Genomic DNA, 21457 nt, shown 5'->3' with positions numbered 1-21457 from the left:
AATCCCAAAGACAATCCCAGAATATCCACCACTCTCCAATTCTCAACAAGTACAAGGGCAGGTATTCAGAATATTAAACAGTAGAACATGGCAAAGAAAGTTTTAATCCTTAATAAAATCTTATTAAGAAGCGAAAAAGTAACTCACAAAATATACAATTTGTGTTTGTAAAAGTTATCATTTAAGAGAAAAGAGGTTTTAACATAAACCACAAGAATTATTTTAATATGAAAATATCATAGGTTCTCATTCAAGTATGTTTTTTATATGGAAGAAAAATTAAATCATTTTGAATATGAATACTAGGAGAAAATTTAAAATAACTTCTTCTATTTGAAATGCATTTCATGGAACTAGCCTTGTCAGTTTATTTTATAATTGCCTTTTCAGTGCTTTCACACAAAGTGACGTTTAAGTACTGACAACCCCTCCCCCTTTTTTAAAACCAAATTAAAAATAATAGTTGCGGGGGTAGTTTTTGTTCTTCGTATGTCTAGCGGGGCTACCTAGTACCTAATATAACCTGACCAAACATAAAAATAACCCCCCTCTTATTTTATAATTTTTTAATTTCGGGGAGATGTGTGGGGTATCTGTGCTCAACAGGGTACTTTGTGAAAGCGCCGACTTCTCTGTTCTACAGTTAATTTCCAGATTCCCATACCCTGTCCCTGCCTCTCTAATCACCTCTCCATAGACCTTGATATATCAAGACTGGACTCAAACATACTGGAGGACGTGGGCACAACAGCAACTGGCACAGTTATCATGGGACCTGCCAAAAACCCAACACCCTTGCAAAGATAGGTTAGCATTGTAAACTTTATTTTTCAATTTCAAACTTTCGAGAAACAATAAAACATTCTTAATCTTTTTAATAGCCCTTTTCACACCTTCATATTTGGAATAAGTTTTAAAACATTGCAAAAATAGATTCTGCATTTCAAAAAACTTGATAAAATAGTTGTTTTAATCTCTCGTTATACTATATGTTTCATTCTTCTTAATAAAATTCATGCAAATGCTACAAGTGATAGTCATGTTAGCTTAAAAAACATTTGAATTCAGTTGATACATTGCTAGCCTTCGTAGCCATGGCAGTGGCCATTTTGCGCCCTACATTATGTACTCTCCTGGCAACCATGACGCCCTCAGATCTGGCAACCTGCACACCCTCAGACAGGTTTCTAAACAGAGCACGTGGGCTCACACTGTTTTCCCGCGCTTCCATGGACTGTACACAAAGTTAAAACCGGTTTTGTAATTTTGTAAATATTTCAATTTTAGATCAAAAAAACTTACTTTATATTTGAATAATATTAATGTACAAAGTAAAACTGATTTTCCTGATGAAGACTGCGTGGCAGAGAGTTGGCCATCTTGTTCACACCAGAATGATGGTCGCCATCTTGTAATGACGTCAGCATTTCAGCTGACTGTACACCCACATTTTATGTATATTTCAAGGAAAACACGAAATAGATTTGCAAGGTGAAAGAAATCATTGACCTCTAAGTTAATTTTTAATATTTCTCAAGCGCTTCGCTTACAGCAAGTAAAGATTCTTGTATTTTAGCAAATTTATATGTATACTAAAATGTAGGTTAATGTGCAAAAAGTATCTAAAAATAAGAAAAAAAAATCAAGATTAACTCTATATTTTTAACATTGAATAGAATTCTAATTTTAACAAATGCAGAAATAAGTCGAGAATTTAAAATCTAGGCCAGTTTTAACGTGGGTTTAATAATTCTTTTAACGCCCACTTTAGGATATCAAGAAAAGTAACAACCAACAGACAACCAAACCTTTGGTGGCACGACCGTTATCTGGAGGTCCTAACTGTGCATGGCAATTAGTTGCGTCTGTTTACGGGCAATAACATTCCCCCTATTCTCACTATTAGTGTTATATGCCAGACATAGCAGCAATAACTAGCATTTTGACGTCTCTAGTATGCCGCGGACTGGTCCAATCTCAAACCCAACACCTCCCCGACAGCAAGCAGTTACGCTACCATTTACTCTAAAGCCGCATAATTACTAGAAATGAAACTTTAATGGCTTAAAATAATGTTCCTGAGATCTCGAAACCTTTCCAGGGACGCATAAGTGGTCATGGTCAACATCTAAACCATTCTCTCTAGAATATCTAGTTTTAACAGAACTTTAATTTGCTTAATAGACATAAGAGAAATTAATTGGATTTGTGTTACATCTGATTAAAATAACTACAAAGATAAGCCATTGCTTTTTGTAGGTTTTTAATTTCGTTTTAGCTATCATTATACAGAAGAAAAAGGATGTCTGGTATGTATGTCTGTTTGTACTAAAGGATTTCTGTAACCACTAAACCGTTATGGTTCTCCTTTACAGTATAGCTTTTTTTCTGGGTATATTAAACTATTTTTAGGAAGGGTTCAACTACCCTCTCAAGAAAAATCGCCCCTAAAAAATACTTTCTCCTTTTAATATGTTAATTATGTATTAATATTCTAATCATTTTTATTTTCTTTGTTGAATTAAAAATGTCCATCAGCTGCGCCTCTAAGTTATAAGGACTTTAAAAAAGCACAAAACTATCAAGGGATGACAATAAGAGTCTTAATTAAATTTTGCCTAGAATATTGATTGATTTCTTCTGATTCTTCAATGTTAAGTTCAAGAGATGAAGATTTTCTTGAAGAATTGCTGCACAAAAAATTTCATGGATTTTTTTACAGTTTATTTAACTAGCACCAGCTGCACTCCTAACATCTAGGGACTCTGTGTTCGAATAGATAGGGAAAAACAGAAAAAAGCCCAAAACTATCCTAAGACTTACAACTTAACTAGTCTAAAACCATCATCTATTTGAAACATCATTGAAACTGATAACTCAATCTGTTCAGTAGATTTGGAAATCTTAAGCTACAGAAAAAAATCCTTATAACTTTAAGTATTAGGATAAAATAATCGTTCTGACTGAATTCTTGTGCCAACAAAGATCTTTAAAAATCCCTAATCTGTTAGGTCAAAACATTTCAAGCAATCTTAGTATTGTTCTTGGATAGGTTAGATACAATGTGCGGGATGTTTAAAAAAGTCAACTCTCCTTCGAAAAATCCTCCCATTTTTTTCTCTCTATTATTGTAAAGCAAACTCTACCCCCAATGGCACGTGGCTAAGTTTTTAAGCAGCAAAAAGTTATGATTACATTTTGCTTAGTTCTTAAGTGAACCTAAAGACCATGAAAGTGCCTGATTGAGTCCTCCTGTTGTTTGATATAGAAAATACTTGATTCCTCTTCTTTATTCCTTCTATGGAAGGGGTTGATGTAATGAAACCAACTTCGTCGGGTCCTTGTTTAACAGAGTACAGTACATGCAGTACATTGTCATGTGTGGTGTACATTTTAGTACAGTTAGTTTGTGGTACTTTAAGAGAAATATTAAAGTACATCAACTTTCTTTAAAGAAAGGGTAAATTTTTGTAGAGATCTCGTTATCAAGATAAAGCTTCTCATGTCAAATTAAAAAACATTAGTCTTATTTAGCTATTTTATGATATATGTTATTTACTTTTAGCTTAGCCTTTCTGTTTTAAGTGTCCTATTATACTTTGTTTTACGAGATATCTAAAATAATAACCCTTCCCTTTCTACATAAATATAAAAATTTCTGAACTAGGAAAATAAAAATCTAGGGAAGGCAAAATAAAAACATCTAACATCTAAAATAAAATAAAAGTATACTAAACATAAAAGACATGGAGTGCGAAAAATTTAATTAATTATTATAATTTTGTGTGAGGTGTTATTGTGTGTGCTTTTTGAGTTAAGGTGAAAAAATTTTATTTCTAGCTATTAATTTTCATAATTAAAATTAAAAGATTTTAAGACCAACACCGATTTTGATGTCTTGTATTCATGCTAAAGTAGTTTTATAGGTACTAAAATGATAACGAAATTAGGTTTAGGATTCTTAATGAAACATTGGTATACTAGAGCAACAAAATATCCAAGTAAATGTTCAATGTAAACTAAAACAAGTAGGTATTGATTTCAAAATAGGCTATTGAATGCAAAAAGTTACTGATTATATTTGGGGGTACTTAAACAATTTCAAGTAAGGTGGTTGAGTATTACCTCTTACCCTCTGAAGTATTAAAGCGAAGCCTATCTAACACTGAGCCCCATTCCTTTATTTTTTAAAATAAATTGAAAATAGGAGGTTGTTTTTTTTTGCTATTCCTAACCACTGCGGTGCCATAACCATGCGGGGCTATCCGTTGAACCCAACATAACAAAACCTAAAGTGATAAACAGACAAACGAAAAACTACTCACCGCAACGTTATTTTCAATTTATTTTAAAATAAGGGAAGGGTGCTCTGTCCTCGACTAAACGCTTTGAGGGAAACTACCATGAAATCATTTATCCCCCTCTTTCATTCTAAATTGTTAAAGTTCTTTGGTTGCTCAGTAGTATCAATATTTCTTTAAAATCCTTAAAGGGCTCATTTTTTCCCGTAATTTCTGTAAAATTATGTCACCTTTTCGTCAAATGCGCTTATTATGTCAAACTGTTCTTTTTTTGACTAAATGTATAAATATGAAAGGGTCATAATTATGAACAGTTTGACTTAGTAAAAGCATTTTACTAATCACTAACACACCATTTTACGAAAAATACGCAAAAAATGAACCTCTTTGTTTAAGGATCACACGGATCAGAGTTCCTACCTTTCTTGTCCTGTAGACTTGGGATATGGTTGTGGAGTGACATCTGTGAATGGGGAACCAAACACGTGACTCAGGTACTGAAATAATATTATTTGGATATAGTTGTGGAGTGACATCTGTGAATGGGGAACCAAACACGTGACTCAGGTACTGAAATAATATTATTTGGATATAGTTGTGGAGTGACATCTGTGAATGGGGAACCAAACACGTGACTCAGGTACTAAAAAATTAAGCAAAACTGGACTTTATCAAGAACTAATATGTAATTTAGAAGAAAACTTTTACTTAAAATATTCCCTGCAAAATAAACCAAGATTTTATTGGTTAACACAATAATTCTCAACCATTTTTCTAACCCCAATTTTCTAATTATCCGATTGTTCGGATTTTTGGTATACTGATTCCTGGGATAACAAAGTACAATATTATAAGCAAAGCAACTCTATAATCAAGTCCTAAAATGTAAGTATGTCCATAAACATTATCCTGCATCAAGAATTTTTTTTGGCGGCAGCTAAAGTCCCGCCGCTAGTCTTCATAGTTGCAAACTGTCAGGCAAAGTTCCTTTGTGTTGGTTTCATAAAGCTGCATATCCATTCCAACCTTACCCCATTTCACAGGGGATGTAAGTGACTCACTAGAAAGCCTGTTTTGCATACCTGTTTACTGAGATGAAAGCCAGGACAATAGTTATCCGCCAGGTTGTTGTAGGCCTGTTCATAAGCTCGGAATAATGCAGGTGTTGTTCGTAATTTTACCACATCTGAAAAGAAAACGGTTCGATACATGAAAACGGAAAAGAAACAAAAAATGCCTAACCCTTTTTTGAATTTTCTTAAGATAATCGTTTTGACGACACCAATATTTTAGAAAGGAAATAGAATTGGTCTTGTTAACAATATGTTTTTATTTTTAATTTGCTTATACAAAAAAAACAATACAAAATTTTAATCTTTACAATTATTTAGGATAAGGCTTTATCATCTTTGGTATGTTTTTCGATAATCTATGCTTAAAATAAAATTATTTTACAATTCTCGGAGATATTCCTTTCAACGTACCCAATCGATTTTTTGAGTAACTTTAATAAAAAGGGGTATTTTTGAAAAACTATTTATTTAAACTCAGTCCACAAAAAGTTACAGCAATGTGTCTTTTCAGTGTGCATGACAGTTGCATTTACGTATTACAATGTGGAACTCTGAAAGGAGAAAAAAAAACACCGAAGCCGTCGGAAACCGCCGTTTCCCGATAAAATATAAATACTAGAGGGCGGTTTTCGGCTGCCGCTTCATCAAAGTTTCTCACTGTTTTCTAGCAAATCATCATACAATTAAAATTCCAATGCTGTTACACTTTTTATAGGCTCAGTTTCCTTTTGTTAACATTACCTTTATAATCAGCTTGAATAGTGTTCCAAATACTATCCACAATATCAGTTTGAAAATGGATAAATTGATTTGAATTTTCTTCCATGTACTCCTTGTACATCTTCTTTACCTCTGCCTAAGATTTAAAAAACAGATGAAAAATCTTTTAACTATAAATATAAAATGTTTGTATTAGAAAAAGGATTTACTTTCATTTTTAGGATTTTTAGAATCCTTTTAAAAAAAAAAACAGATGAAAAGTTGTTGAAAAAAAGTAAAAAATCAGCAAATTTTAAAAGGACGTATGGACTTTCTGTTAACGATTATAGAGTTGATACGTTTCCTAAATCGTAACTAACTGTTAAAGAAATAATCATGTAAAGTTTTAATTCTATGTAAAAATTATAACATCTGTAAATTAACAAAATGATCTAACCGTTACAGACGGATGGACCGACCCTAATTTTAGAAAAGGCAGTATTTCAATCAAAAACAATTATGAGAGTGAAATTTTTTCTAGATGCATTATATCTATGGGGGAGTTAAAATATATTTGAAATAGCTTTAAACATGTCCTAAGCCAACAATAACTTGTTTTGATTTAGTTAGCTTTACCTGTAAGCTTTTTAACTCATTATCAGATAATTTTTCCACTAGTATCCTCTTGTTAAAATCCTCTAAGATATATTAATACATTTTTATTCTTCGCACTAATCATATGAAATATTATATTAAGAAGAATGCTATGTTTTAAAACTAAACAACTAAGAGATGAACTTTGCACTATTTGGAAGAAAGATACTTAAATGTGAAAAATATTTGCATTTACATTCTGTTATTTCATTCTATTTGTTCCATTCTCTCTCCCCCACCCCTTCCTTTAGGAAACTACATATATTAATAAAAATATTACCTACGGACAGACAGAACTGTAACAGATTGACTCCAAGCCCACCTCTAACTTTCAAATATTTCAGGAAATGGCAGAGTAAATCCTAAAAAATAATAATAAATCTGATAAGGAATATTTGTTTATCTTTTTATGTCCTTACAGCAAATTAAGTTTTGATTATTCTCGTATGAAAGTTATAGGATGTATTTCTCTGTTTATGGGAGGAACTCGCTTTCCGCTGAAACGATATTGTTCTCAAGAAGAGATTTATGACTTTTTTGGGTAAGGGTACCTTCACTCTCTCAAGAGAAAATTTGACACCCCCTCCCCCCCCCTTCAAAATAACTTTATTGTTTAATTCTTTCCACAGCAACTCGTTGTATCTTTGATCTACTTACTGATTACATGGGAAAAGTTACAGTGATTCTGACAAACAATTCTAACTGATAATTGCCTCACAACCCACTTCCTTCTACCCCCCCCCCCCCTTTCTTACCAAGTTCCCTTTAGTATCAGCACAAAACAAGTTTTAAGCCAAGTTTTCAGCAATTTCAAATAGAATTAAATTGCTGATTCACAGCCCCGGAGTGGAGTACATATTTAAGGATTCTTTTTTTAACATTACGAAACATTTCTAACAAATTTAAATAAAATTATATATTTCTAAGAGTAGATTGTTATGAAACAATTTTAACATAGCAACGTACTTTTAATATCCCAGACTTTTTAATTCACGTTTCTTATAAAGAGTTTAGAATGAAAAAATACTCTTAAAGTCTTGTTTGTTGGTCTGTCATCAGTTTTTGAGTTCAAGAATATAGATAATTATTTCAATTAGGCTTCTTAAAGCCTGTTTCTTTTATTGCTAATATAATTCATTTTTTAAATTCCAAAGCAAAGGAATATAAAACTATCTAGTCAATTTAGTGTGTAAAAAAATTTGAGTGAAAGAACTGATAAAGCAAGTTATATGCTAGATGCTCAATTATCAAACGAATTTCCAGACTCTAGTTTCATACAATGGGCTAGAAAATTACCTTTCTCCAAAAAAATCATAGGATTTCTGTAGCATTACCGCTTAATTTCAGCTTAATGTCTTAAACCAAAGCAGAAAAAATCAAGTTTATCCATTGTCAGACTCAGTACGGACGGACGGAAGGACAGTTAGTATGAGAGTAGCTTCGCTACCAAAAACTAAACGTCTCTTACCTGATCTCCGAGTATTTGTGAGAGGTCTATGTGAAATGTGGATCTTGTATTTTGCGGATTTTTATGGATAAACCTAAAATAAATATGATGGTTCTTTTCTAATAGTGGCGGTATGTTTTACATGTTTGGATATCTAAGCCGTGCAAAAAAGGGGCCGAGCATCAACCCCCTAAAACCCTCTTGACAAGGGTCTACACCCCTAGGGTTAATACCTGATGGGGTGTATCTACCCCCTTGACAAATTAAATACACCCTTCTAGTTGTTTGCATGACAGCAGCCCTAAAACCCTCACAATTTTGTTTTAAGGGGGGTGTCAACATTTTTGGGTGCCCCTGACAAAACCCTGTGAAACCCCTGTTGGAGATAAATAAATCAAATTATAAATAGTACCTATGTCAAAGAAATCTCATAATAACTAAAAAAGATTTTTACTAAAAAGAAAACCATTTAAAACAGTTACCTATACATCATTTAATTGGTTTCCTTTATGAATAAAGAACATGTTATTTTAAGACTATTCTAATTTTATTTCATATTAAGTTTTAAAATATATTTAAGATTAACTTTTTATTTTTAGATGCCTTTCTATTTTTGTATTAAAATGGGTTAGTGAGATGAAGAAAAAAAATGTTTAGAATTTATGAAATAAGAAAGAAAATAAAAACTTTATAAACTTTTTATTAGACACTTAAGCATTGCAATGAAACTTTTTTTTTATTCGGATCAAGTTTTTGTTGTTTTGAATAGGCAATTATTTTGTTTTCATTTACGGGAATCAGATACTATTGGATATGGGATTTTCCCTCCTAGTAGTTAAAGATTAAAGTGGTTCAAGGGCATTTTAATACCACTGAACTAAGAAAAATCTTGTGTAAAAGTTTGGTCAAGTATTTTGCATAAGAAAAACTAACAAATTAACAAATACTTGACAAAATTTGTTAAATCTTTACCAAATGGAAAATTAAATACCTAACCCACACCTGAAACACTTATTTTTTTTTAAAATGTGGTTTATACCTGAAAAGCAAAATGACCGGAGGAAGTTTACAGCTTGGATATTCTTTAACTGGTTCTGGTACAAACCAGAGGCTCAACAATTTATTGATTGTTCTACATTTTGATTATTTATCTTTTTTTCTTTTAACAAATAAAATCCGTTTATATATCAAGTATCAAGATTTCTTGATTGTCTGTTAGGATCTCTCTAAAGCGATTAAGTTCTTCACTGTAGGGAAGCTTCATACAGATTCTGAGATCGTTTTAGGCTATTTTACTTTCAACAAATATATGTCTTGGGATGGTTTTGTCTGCATCCTCACTTCCCTAGAGAGGCCCCTTCAAAGCACTGGTAAAAATGACCGCGTTTGTTAAATAGATTTGTCTAGTAGGTATTCATTTATTAATATAGATGTTTTTTTACATTCGTTCAAATTTATCAGCAAGGGGGGGGGGGAAGTTTTGACACATTTGCGTAAACAGGGAGTATAGGCTTTATCTTTGGACTGAGAGTATAGGTTATTAGGGATAAAATCATTCTTATATGATGAATTTTCCCAAGTTTTAAGATTTTTTGGATAGGCCTCCAGGTTCCGGAGCTCCAGGCCTCCAGGTCCTCTCTGTACAGGTAAAAATGAAAAAAAAAATTTTTTTTTTGAAGAGTTAGAAGTCAACTTATGAAACAAAATATGCGTTTTTTTCTTCAAATATGTGAATAACATTCAAAAATATGCATATTTTGTTTCATAGGTTGACTTCTAACTCTTCAAAAAAAAAATTATTTTTTAAATTTTTACCTGTACAGAGAGGACCTGGAGGCCCGGAGCTCCGGAACCTGGAGGCCTATCCAAAAAATCTTAAAACTTGGGAAAATTCATCATATAAGAATGATTTTATCCCTAATAACCTATCCTCTCAGTCCAAAGATAAAGCCTATACTCCCTGTTTACGCAAATGTGTCAAAACTCCCCCCCCCCCCCCTTAGTTACAAAAATGAAAAAGATAATTTCCTAGGGTTACAAGTAGTGTCTAGGAGATTGAATAATACAGTTTTGCTGAGCAGCCCAACAGCCAACCCATTTACCAGGTCACTGTTACTTGTAGTTTTCTAAAACATAAACAGGTTAGAGGATTTCGTCGTTTGTTCACAGTAGCTTTTCTCCTTTTTAAAGCCCCTGCGGGGAGCTCTAACACTGCGGGACAATCATTAAAATTTACCTCACCAAATCTGAACTAAAATAACCTATCAAAGGCAACAGTGAAAATACGACGAAACTCGCTATTTCGTTTTCTTTTTAAAATTAAAATTAAAAAATAATAATACAACAATTATTTCCACAAGAATAATAGTAATAATTTAGGTAAGGATTGTAAATAAATTGTAACAAATAATATATTGGTTAAAAAAAATACATAATATTCAAATTTTGCAATGATTTTTTAAAATGTAAATAAATGTTAGGTACAATGTAAGAAAAGTGGTATTTAAGTTTGCCTGTGATGTGTAAGTAATACAGAGATTTTTACATTTTTAGGCAAATATCATAGTCATGATAATCTGTGTTACAAAATATGCACATTTTTTGTTTATTTAAACAAATTGGTCACGCGACTTTGCATACACACACAAATATTTACCTTGGTAACTAAAGGTATAATTCTTTTACTTAATTCTTCTAAATATTCTAATTCTGCGTCTCGACTTGTCAATGCTATGTGAATCTAAAATAAAATACATTATTTTCTTTCTATTCGACTTTTAATTTTTTTAATATTATTTAGGTAGTACAAACTGTAAGTGTTTAAACTTTTCCACCAATAATATTAATCTACATAATAGATAACTTAAAATCATCATCCACTCCTTGATCTTTAAAATCATCAGAATTATGAAAACTATGAATACTTACTTTTTTCCCTAAAAAGTTTGTATATGATTGAAAAAGGTCTTTTCGCTTTCCCGTATCATCCTAAAAAAAATAAAATTAAAAAAAAATATTTTTTTTTATGATATGAAACCTCTTTTTATAAAGCAAAATCTATAAACTTCTCAGGAAAGCCCGCTACCAGTTTAAAGACTGTTACATCTATGAAGCTACCTTTTTATGATTCCCTAACACTTGTTTCCATTAAGGAAAAGCAACCAAAATGATTTAAAGTTGCAAACAAGTCCTTCAAAAAAAATTTAAATTTTGTATTGTGATATTACTTTGCTTTTTAGGAAAGCTGTTACTACAAACCTGTTTAGTATGATGTAAAGTCCACATATATGAGTCTATATGCTGCACAGCAACTGGTACTACGTCACTTAAAATCACTTCTGTTAGATCAACCTTAAAAATTACATTAAATTAATACTATATTTGGGAAAATAACGCCTACTTAGAAATCTAAAAATATAGTTTTCCATTAAACAATAATCATTTTTGCAGAGGGTTTAAAGAGGGGTGGTGGGGGGGGGGGGGGGGGCCAATACATATTCCCTAAGTTTTGGGGGTAAAAGTTTTATTAGGTACCTAGGGTAAATCTAGTAAAAGGAGGGTAAAATTGGGAAAAAAGGGGGTAAAGACTCCGTTACCCCCTCCCTCGGAGAGTTCTATGTTGTGCCCAAATTCAAATTTTGTAAAACTTCGGCACTTAGATAAAGGGGGGGGGGGGGAATGTGGTGATTCGTCAAACGACATACCAGCAACTTTATTTTGGGTGCTACTCCCTTAGTTTTTAAGATAATTGGGTGAAATCTTTTTGGTTGTGTCACTAATTACCCCAAGTTTTGGTATCTTTAAAAAAGAAACGGCGGCGGGACCGCCGCTCCAGCCGTCCGCCGCCGTTTTCCGCCAAAACTTGGGGAGTAGCACCCAAAATAAAATTGCTGGTATGTCGTGTGACGAGTCACCACATTACCCCCCCCCCCCTTTCAATCCCCCCCCCCAAAAAAAAAATTATTAATACTTACCCTACTCAATCTTCTAATAATATTTTGTGTGATATCTCTGATGCATATTCTAATTTCTTGTAAGAACTCGGCATCTGGAGTTAAATCAGAGTACCAACTTTAATCAATTTAATATTTGATCTATCTTATAGCTAATTTTATTTGTTTTATGCGCGCGGCATCCAAGGAAAGAATAAAGGGATAGTTGCACGAAATGTATTTAAACTTAATTTTAGTGAATTGCATATCTTGTTCTGTTCAATGGTTTAAACTACATTTATAGGGCATTGATATATTTGACGGATTTTCAGTTTTCTACCAATAGTTTAAAAATATCAAGAATTGAAAATCGTATCCTTGTGATATATGCAATTTATATAGCTGGCTTATTTTGACAAAAACAACATAACGACTAGTTTAGTGATGTGAAATTTTTTGTTATATATTGTAATACAAAATTATATATGTTTGATGGTATACTTGTATTTGTAACTTATGCTTGAACTCAATTTTCTGAAATGCACTTGGTGCAACTAAGGAGCATAATCGTGCAGAAGTTGTAGGTAGGAGGATGTCAAATCCCCTTTTACAATAAAAATTGGGAAGGCTTGCCCCCACTTTATACCTTTTTAATGTTCAAACCTCATTTGTAAAATTGTGTGCATGCCACTGCTAAGAAGCGCGGATATCTTTAGTAATGGATTCTAAAAAGTAAAAAGGTATTAATCCACCCGCCCCCCTTTCTACTTCTATCCTTTTAAAATTAAATGAGGGAGGGGGCGAGCAGAGAATTAAGTATAAATACTAAAATGTGTCTAAAATTAGGTACTTAATCGTAAACAGAATTGAAGAGTTTTATAATTGGATTGCTATTTATTTATCTAATTTTGCATCTTTTTAAGCTTATGTCTGAAAGAAGTCAGCCTACGTAAATATTTATTCATTTTATAATAATCTAATTATGCGCAGCTACCGTAAAACATTCTTGTCCATGCGTCGGTCTTTTTTTGCTTTTTACAAAAAATGCTATTGGGGTACTATAATTTTTAGAAATGACGTAAAAAGGAATGCTGTAGTCAAAACCTTCCTCCAATCAAATACTGCTTCCATACAAAACAGTACATGAAAATCTGGTACTTGAAAGATCCAAGTAATAATATATCCATTTTTATCTTAGGCATCTTTATTGCATTAAACAAATATTCATGTTTCAAATATATTTTTTCATGAATCTCCTCCTTTGAAATAAATTTTCCTTGTGTATTATATTCCGATGAAAAAGTAAACAAGATATTGACATATCAGTTTTCACTAAGGATTCATGGGAAAATTTTAATTAAAAATGGATTCTTTGTATATTTGTTTTCCAAAAAAAACAGAATGTTTGTTTCCATAAGAGCTACATAAAAAAGAAGCAAATAGTAAATGCTAAAAAAGGCATTAGGTAACTTGTATTTTTGTTGCAAACATTGACAATATTTGAAAGACATTTGTATTTCTACAATCCATTAAGAGGACAATGACATACAGTAAACGAAATAATTGGAAATATACTCGATCAGAATGACCTATAGACGAAAAGGAAAATATTAGTTAAAGAACAATTACGCTTCTTAGTAGGAGAAAAAAACAGATCAAATAAATTCCTGTCAATATATTCAGTCAAAATTCTCTCTAATAACCTAAAAAAAAGAAAGTTAAATAGTTTTTTTCACAAAATTTAATTCGTTGATTTTTTTGTTTTTGTTTTGCTTAGGTAGAGAAATGATTATTATTGTATTTTAAGAAAGTTATATTTTCCCTTTTGCTGAAAAATGTTTATTTCTATAATTATTGAGTTTTCATAATCAATTTAGTTTTTAATCAAAATATAATACTTTTAGAATCGACCGAAAACGAAGAGGAAAATCTTAAAAAGTGTGAAAAGTACTTCAAAAAACTTTTTCATGTGTATATTCTGCACAAGATTTTTTTTTCACCGGCTTTAAATTATTTTTAGTTTTTTTTCTCTAAAGAGGGGTATAAATGACAAAATGTTTTTGGTAAACTTTATTTTATTCACTTTTGTTACCCCTATCACATATTTTCAGTAGGACTCCAATTATTTTTTTTCCTTTTTTCCCCCCTCCCACATATTTACCCCCCCCCTCCACCTTTAGCAGGGGATCCAGTTCAGAATATAATACACCCATAAACTTTTTTTTTTTGGGGGGGGGGGGGGGGGAGGGGGGGTAAAAACACAATTTTTCTTCTTTCTAGTATTCTATCAATTAAATTCACCTTTCTAAAGATTGGTCTACATTATTGGGTACCCATACTTCTCCATATTGTAGGTTGCTGTACCAAGATGTTCGCTTACATTTGTACCGTGATAATAAGTTGCCTACTTTTATTGATAACCTAAAAATAATAAAAAAATATTAATCGTCAGAAATCTTCAAAACTCAACCTTATTCTTCGATTTTCTAAACTAGGGGTTATATTCTAACAGGGTAAACATACGATTTTTAACCCTTACAACAGGTTGAAATCTACCCAATACTTTTAAGGATAATGTAATCGATTACCAAGATGTTTATGTAAACACCCACAGATATCATACTTTTTTAATACAGAAATATCAAATATAATGAATATCTTCGTAAACATGTCTCTATACCTAATGGGTTTTTCATTAAAAAAAAAATAATTAGAGAATTCAATGAATACCTACTAAAAAAACGTGCTTCTTTATCATTATTATTTAGGTACCTAGGTAACTATTCCATAAAAACCAAATTCATGTTAATAAATCATAATAAAACCTATTTTAGTTTCTATCTAGGTAGCTATTTGTAAAAAATTAATGAATATACTTACGTAGAAATATAGCAGCTAGCTTTATAAACCAGAAATGCTGATAGTGCAATGAAAATACCACCAAAAATGCCGACTATCACAGATGCTACTGACCCTAAGCATTTTCAAATGGCATTTGAATATGTATTGGAATTTGAGAACTGTAATTTGTTTTAAATTATTAATATCTTTGTTTTTGGTGCACATTTACCAGAATGTTTATATTTTGTCTTCTTATAAACCTTTTAACTAGGGATGTCAATACGAATCCGCCCAATTTTGCCCTGATTTTTGGACTCAGAATACGAATCCGGAATTCAAATTGTTAATTCTTAGGACTTTTGTAGCATTTCTATTTTAAAAACCAAAAAAGTATCTTATTGTTTCTCAACTACGGGTAGAATGGTGGAGAGCATCCAAAGTTTTTTGTACTTTGTTTTCATATTAGCTTGTCATGCTTATTTTAGGTTAGGATAGGTTAAGAATTAGAAAATGGCCGCTGTAGGTGCTAGAATTTTTTCATTTATAGACCTTTAAAAATATTGTTAGAATCCGCAATACGCAAAAAATACGAAGTAACAATGGCTTCACAAATAAAGCATTTAAATTAATAACACGGAAAATGCGTTTTACTAATAATTCAAGATCAATGCCACTCTGCCTAGAAGTCCCAGAAGGCCGAGGCCGTACAGAAATAGTTCTCGTTCGTCCACCATCTTGCATCACAAGTTTGGTCAACCGACCTATGTAACCGTCGAGATAAAGAAATAAGTAAATGAATTGATTGTAGGGTTCTACATTAATTTCAACAAAATTATTAATTTACTATAACCATGTAATCAACCTTTTCATTTTATTACATATCTGTAACATATTATAGTAGGATTGGCTAAATTAACATTTTTGCATTTCTTTTCAAAATAATTAACTTTTGGAACCTCTAAAAAGATAAATATTAAATATTTGCACAGGACTTAAATAACAGACATTTGCAAGATCCAAAAAAGAAATAACTTTAGTATGATCAACGTTTGTTGTACGATTCTTAAAAAAATTATCCATATTTATCAAAGCTGTATATATTTAACAATTTCTGAAGATGAAATTAAAATAAAAGTTAGGTACTTACATAATATTATAAACGTCCATTTACGTATATCTTTTTCCCTACCTAGTAAAAAATAATCATTGAAAAGCTTCTTAAGAAAATATGCTATTGTTGTAAAATCACTATAACCCGTAACTTCATCACTTGTCAATCTGACTGTCTTGTAGATATCATAAAAAAATTTTCATGTTTTCACTGTTTTAGCTCACCATGTTATTTCTTTTCTTTTAAATCTTCGAATTTCTAACAATTTTAATGATCGAATATTTCCATGCCTAACATTTTCTTTGTATCTGAAATTAAATTAAAATATTATAGACTAAAATTCGCTTGTAAGGAATTCAGGAGCTTTAGTTAATAAAAGGTGTCATTAATTATAAGAAAATCAAAGGTGTTAAGTCGTCTGGATTCAGCAAACTTTTTATCGTCTAAGTGTTAATTATAAAATTACCTCGTATAATAGCTATAAAAGACTAATTATAATTAAATTCCCAAAGAAACCTTATCTTTTAAATAACAGCAAAATTACTGTCTTCAGTTCCTATTAAGTGTTGTAATCTTATTTTAAAAAAGACATAAGAAATGTCATATTATTTATGTGGAAAGATAAGAATATTTAACTTATGTCAACGTTCCTTGCTACCCTTACTTACCCTCCCGTAATAATAGCTGCGTTATTTACCAAATTTAGACAAATATATTTAATGGTTTCCAAGGATTTGTAATAACTAAACGTTACAGTACATATAGAAGAAATCAAAAATAGTAATTTTACTGTGATATTAAAATCAATATTGCACCAAGAACCCTAAAAAATCCTCCAACACAAAAATCAAGTAAAAACAAGGGAAATAAATATCTATTAACAACTATATTTATTTATTAAAGGAAAATATCTATACTACAACAAATAAATGTTAACTAATGATAAAGAATGAATTTTTATTGTTTATTCTCTTGAAAATCAATAGTAGCGCAGCTACTTTATTTATTCGGCCTTCTTGAGCTTGCTAACGTGAATAAAGTTGGGGGAGTTGAGCTCGCGATCACAGTCAGAGTAACTCATTCCAACACCAGCTCCTGAAAAACAAACACGATTATATCCATAGGTTAGATATAACAAAAGACAAAAAACGATAAATTGATGTACTTCCCTAATGATGATAAACTAAATAACCCTTTCTGTAGATTAAAGTTATTGGTCGAAAATTTTAGAATATATTTTTATCATATTTCGAACGTTATAAAAAAAAGTGGGGTGTATATTCTGCATGGGATCCCCTGCTCAGGGGGGGGGGGGGGGGGGAATAAAAAATAAGTGGTTGGAGGGGAAAAAAATGTAAAAATTAAGAAAACTGAAAACATTTTTTCCATTTCGCCCCCCTCCTTGGTTAAAAAAACTAACAAAATGTGTGGTAGGAGGGATAAAATAAATAAAATATAGAGTTCTTTAAATATTTTTCTATTTTCCCCCCTACTTTTTAAGAAAAATCTAGGGGGGGAAAAAAATAAAAAATTTTGTAGCAGGGAAAAAAAATAAATCTTGTGCAGAATATACACCCCTGAAAAAAACTTAACTGAAATAAATGACTTTAAAGTTGTATAAATAATTCTAATAACATATTTAAATTGATATTTATACTTTGTAAAAACATTGAAGCACAATACCCAATTCAAAGAATTACTAATCATTAAAAAGTTGTTTTTTTTCTTTATCATATGTTTTTCATTTTGTTTTGCATCCGTTCGTGTTTTTGTAAGAATTTTTTTCGCACAAATTTTTATTTTTATGTACCATTATTAAAACTGTTGTAAATATTAATAAAAGAAAAATTAAATTACATTAGTTAATGTAAAATGTTAAAGACTTAAATTTACCATATTATGATATTATCAAAAGTTTTAATTGTTATTTTAATTTATGCACTGCACTCAATTGTCGGGGATTATAGGATAAGTAAGTTAAACTGTAAAAGAATACAAAAATTATATTTAAAAAAAAATAACTTTAAAATGAGCTTGCAGAAAATGAAAACGCGCGAAAAAAATCCCATTTTGCCCACGTTGTTGTTGTTGTTGTAGCCATGATTCTCTGAAGTTAGGACTCAGATGCTAGTCGCGTGATTCTTATTTATACGTGATCCTACTTTGTGAATTTTAGTCTATTCTTTTGCTAAAAAAATCTGCCAAGCATTAAAGGTTATTTACGTATCACTTAATTTTCGCATAAATGTTGACTGCAAAAAGAGATAACAACGCCCCTTCTCATTAAAACACGGTTCCTGTAGAGGCTTAATAACACGAAATAACAACTCGATACTAGTAGGGGCTAATCTGTTACTTTGCTGTGATATTTATCAACTATTTTCTATATTTATAATGCACATTAGTCACACATTTGTCCCATGTAATTTGACATAAAGGAGACAATATTGAATAACAAGGACGACAACATTAAGAAGGAGAGAAGCATTTTAGAGATATAATATGTTAAACAGAAGGACATAACAGAGAACTTGCTTAATAGTAAACAATCGATAACAAATCTAGTTAATTTTCTTATTTTAGTGTTGTACGAATGTAAATTAGATGATTAAGCAACTGTAAAACATTGCATGCAACAGAGCTTTTACACCATTCTTACAAGAATTATTATATTTTGTAATTAAATTGTATGACTAAACATGGATGTCAACATTCAATTAAGCAGCTAAGCCAAAAAAAAATTGATCGACGAACGGATAAAGTAAGCTATAAATCAGATGTTCAGTGGCATTACAGAGAGATGATACAGTATAAAGGAATTCACGAAACTTTATATAAATATGTTGTTATTGCAGTGCTACTTGCCCATTTTAGGACAGTAAACCTTGACAACGCATCTATATACATATTATATATATTCTTCAATGCGGTACCTGCTCCGAAAGTGATTGGCCAGGCCTTGCGCTTGAAAAGGAAAAGTGAGGCAACGGCTCCAATGGCCAAGCCAGCCCCAACCTTCATGGTGGCATCAGCCAGGCAGGTATCCAACTTCTGCAACAAGGCAATCCTTCAAAGTTTTAGAACAAAAAGAAATTAATGTTTTAACCCCTTTTAGGACAACGTCAATTTCAAAAGAGGACTATCCACGAACAAGAGCAAGTGATTCTATGCATCTTCCAGCATTGACCCATAGTATTTTTTTAGTAAATATACTAGGTTTTTGTTTAATATTTGCTTTATCGACTAAAAAGGTAGGTTTCACCATGGTTTTATATGAAAAATCCTTTGAAATGTTAAGCATTGCTTGGTGCAATATCATCGAATGTTTTGATGAGTTCAAACTGTTGTTAAAAAGCTTTGACACAAAATAAATTATTGTGATTAAAAATGTATATTTAGAAAATGGGTTCGTAACTTGTTAACAGTTTAATTAATGTACTTTTGCAATTTACAACATTTGATGCTTTTCTGCAGTGTTATTTTATTTTGTCCTTTGAACTCAACAAAGCATTTGATGATATTGCTTTACATTTCAAAGTTTTTTTCATATAAAACCATGGTGAAACCTAACTTTTTAGTCGATAAAGCGAATATTATACATAAACCTAGTAAATTCACTAAAACAAGGATGACAACATCCATAAAAGCGAAGCACTGAAACGGTAGGACAAACGGACATTAACACTTGTATAGTGTCATAACTGAATAATCATAATATAAATGTATAAGAGTCAAAGCAAAATTTTAAGTAAATTTGTTGAAAAACTGCTTGATTCAGGATAATGTTTATTGACATACTTACATTTTTAGGACTTGATTATAGAGTTGCTTCGCTTATTAAATTATACTTTGTTGTCCCAGGAATTAATATACCAAAAATCAGATCAATCGGATGATTAGATCACATAAAAATTTGTTGTTAAAAAAGTAAAAAAATTAACATGTTTAAAATGGACGTACCGACATTTTGGTGATGATTATAGAGTTGCTACGCTTTCTAAATCGTACCTAACTACTAAAGGAATCACCATGCAAAATTTGAAATCGATAGGACAATTCTAACATGCAAAAATTAACGAAAAAAGCTATCCGTTACGGACGTACGGACGGAAGGACGTACGGACGGACCGACCCTAATTATAGAAAAGCTTCGCTTTTAAAAATACTATGGGTCAATGCTGGAAAATGCTTAGAATCACTTGCTCTGGTTCGTGGATAGTCCTCTTTAGATTAAAATACTTGCTTCTTTGCAAGTTCTTTGTTTTTAAAGCGGTTGCGTCCCTAGCATCAAAGGCTCTATATTTTATAAATGGAAGAAAAGTAGCCTAATACCTTACTATGACTTAAATCTCAAATTAAAATAGCTTAAAGCTTCCTTATAATGTGGAACTCCACAAGTTCAGTTGGTGAAGCTTTCCAAAAATGGAAAACTCAATGGGTCAGTAAATATCATAATATTTCAGGGGTGTATATTCTGCAAATTTGACCCTGCTAAAGGGGGGGATAAAAAAAATATGTGGTAAAAAAAGTAGCCTAAAGCCATACTACGACTAAAATCTCAATATAAAATAGCCTAAAGCCACTCTAGGCCCCATGTAAAGCTTTCCTATAACGAAGAACGCTATCGTTCAGTATTTTTCGAAATTTCAATCTAAAGACAAAATAAAGGGGGGGGGGGGGTTTAATGCAACCATCTCGTAATCAATGTATAAATGGCACTTAGAATTCGAATTTTGATCTGAAATTATGCATGAGTAATCCTTGGTAGGTCTATTTTCCCTAAATCGAACAAAAGTTGAAAAAGTAACGGCTAACGGCTCAGCCGTTTAGCCGTTTTTTGGCTTTTTTTAGGGCAAATCTGTCATAAATTACGTAGCAATCAACTTTTTGAATCATATTTTTGCTTTAAATCATGTGAAATGATACAAAAAAAAATTTATTAGATTTCTAGTACCCGCAACTACCGGCTAGAACCGTTTGAAAACGTTTTGGAGTGGAAAAGAACATTATGTGGAGAGAGGTTTCGTGATGGATTTCTCTTGAAAATACCCAAAAAATGGCTACACAGCTGAGTCGCAAGCCGTTAGCCGCTACTTTTCCAACTTTTTGTTCGATTTAGGGAAAATAGACCTACCAAGGATTATTCATGCAAAATTTCAGATAAAAATTCGAATTCTAAGTGCCATTTATACATTGATTACGAGATGGTTGCATTAAAAACCCCCCCTTATTACTTTATATAATAGGATATAACAAACTTATTATAATACTAAAGTTTCTCTATTTGTTGTTTAAATGTAAATTAATATTTTTTAAGGATTGTCCCTGTCCAAGAACATCTTCAGACTTAGCGGCCATTTTATTGATTTTTAAGGTCTGAACCCGTCTGAAAATTTTGG

At 31.5% G+C, this 21457-nt stretch overlaps 2 protein-coding genes across 4 annotated transcripts in view; both read right to left on the bottom strand.

Moving 5' to 3' along the window:
• Positions 1 to 16361, bottom strand: part of LOC145325203 (sorting nexin-14-like) — a 55376-nt gene extending 39015 nt beyond the window's left edge. Inside the window, exons 1-23 of one of the 3 annotated variants that reach the window (XM_080168092.1) lie at positions 16137 to 16361; positions 15627 to 15708; positions 14987 to 15080; positions 14408 to 14527; positions 13776 to 13809; positions 12149 to 12247; positions 11433 to 11525; positions 11103 to 11162; positions 10831 to 10914; positions 10206 to 10300; positions 9214 to 9309; positions 8196 to 8268; positions 7008 to 7089; positions 6710 to 6771; positions 6116 to 6230; positions 5384 to 5487; positions 4722 to 4798; positions 3239 to 3340; positions 2619 to 2690; positions 2082 to 2151; positions 1350 to 1439; positions 1085 to 1237; positions 688 to 794 (exon numbers count right to left, since the gene is read on the bottom strand). In XM_080168092.1, coding sequence (XP_080024218.1) covers positions 688 to 794; positions 1085 to 1237; positions 1350 to 1439; positions 2082 to 2151; positions 2619 to 2690; positions 3239 to 3340; positions 4722 to 4798; positions 5384 to 5487; positions 6116 to 6230; positions 6710 to 6771; positions 7008 to 7089; positions 8196 to 8268; positions 9214 to 9309; positions 10206 to 10300; positions 10831 to 10914; positions 11103 to 11162; positions 11433 to 11525; positions 12149 to 12247; positions 13776 to 13809; positions 14408 to 14527; positions 14987 to 15080; positions 15627 to 15681 — 1937 coding nt within the window. In that variant the 5' untranslated portion in view covers positions 15682 to 15708; positions 16137 to 16361. The remainder of the gene's footprint in view (positions 1 to 687; positions 795 to 1084; positions 1238 to 1349; positions 1440 to 2081; positions 2152 to 2618; positions 2691 to 3238; positions 3341 to 4721; positions 4799 to 5383; positions 5488 to 6115; positions 6231 to 6709; positions 6772 to 7007; positions 7090 to 8195; positions 8269 to 9213; positions 9310 to 10205; positions 10301 to 10830; positions 10915 to 11102; positions 11163 to 11432; positions 11526 to 12148; positions 12248 to 13775; positions 13810 to 14407; positions 14528 to 14986; positions 15081 to 15626; positions 15709 to 16136) is intronic. The other 2 variants (XM_080168093.1, XM_080168094.1) reach the window with 2 other exon arrangements.
• Positions 16362 to 16925: 564 nt separating this feature from the next.
• On the bottom strand, positions 16926 to 21450 carry LOC145325206 (MICOS complex subunit MIC10-like). Its single transcript, XM_080168096.1, has 3 exons — positions 21387 to 21450; positions 18992 to 19112; positions 16926 to 17153 (listed from the first exon to the last, which is right to left on the bottom strand). Exons 1-3 carry the CDS (start codon positions 21414 to 21416, stop codon positions 17062 to 17064), a joined length of 243 nt encoding a protein of 80 aa, XP_080024222.1. The 5' UTR covers positions 21417 to 21450; the 3' UTR covers positions 16926 to 17061.
• Between the last annotated feature and the right edge of the window lie 7 nt (positions 21451 to 21457).

Source organism: Acartia tonsa, chromosome 7 (assembly GCF_053477335.1).
Source record: "Acartia tonsa isolate MP-2025a chromosome 7, ASM5347733v1, whole genome shotgun sequence".
Classification (NCBI taxonomy): domain Eukaryota; kingdom Metazoa; phylum Arthropoda; class Copepoda; order Calanoida; family Acartiidae; genus Acartia; species Acartia tonsa.
This window is presented reverse-complemented; position numbering and strand designations above follow the sequence as displayed.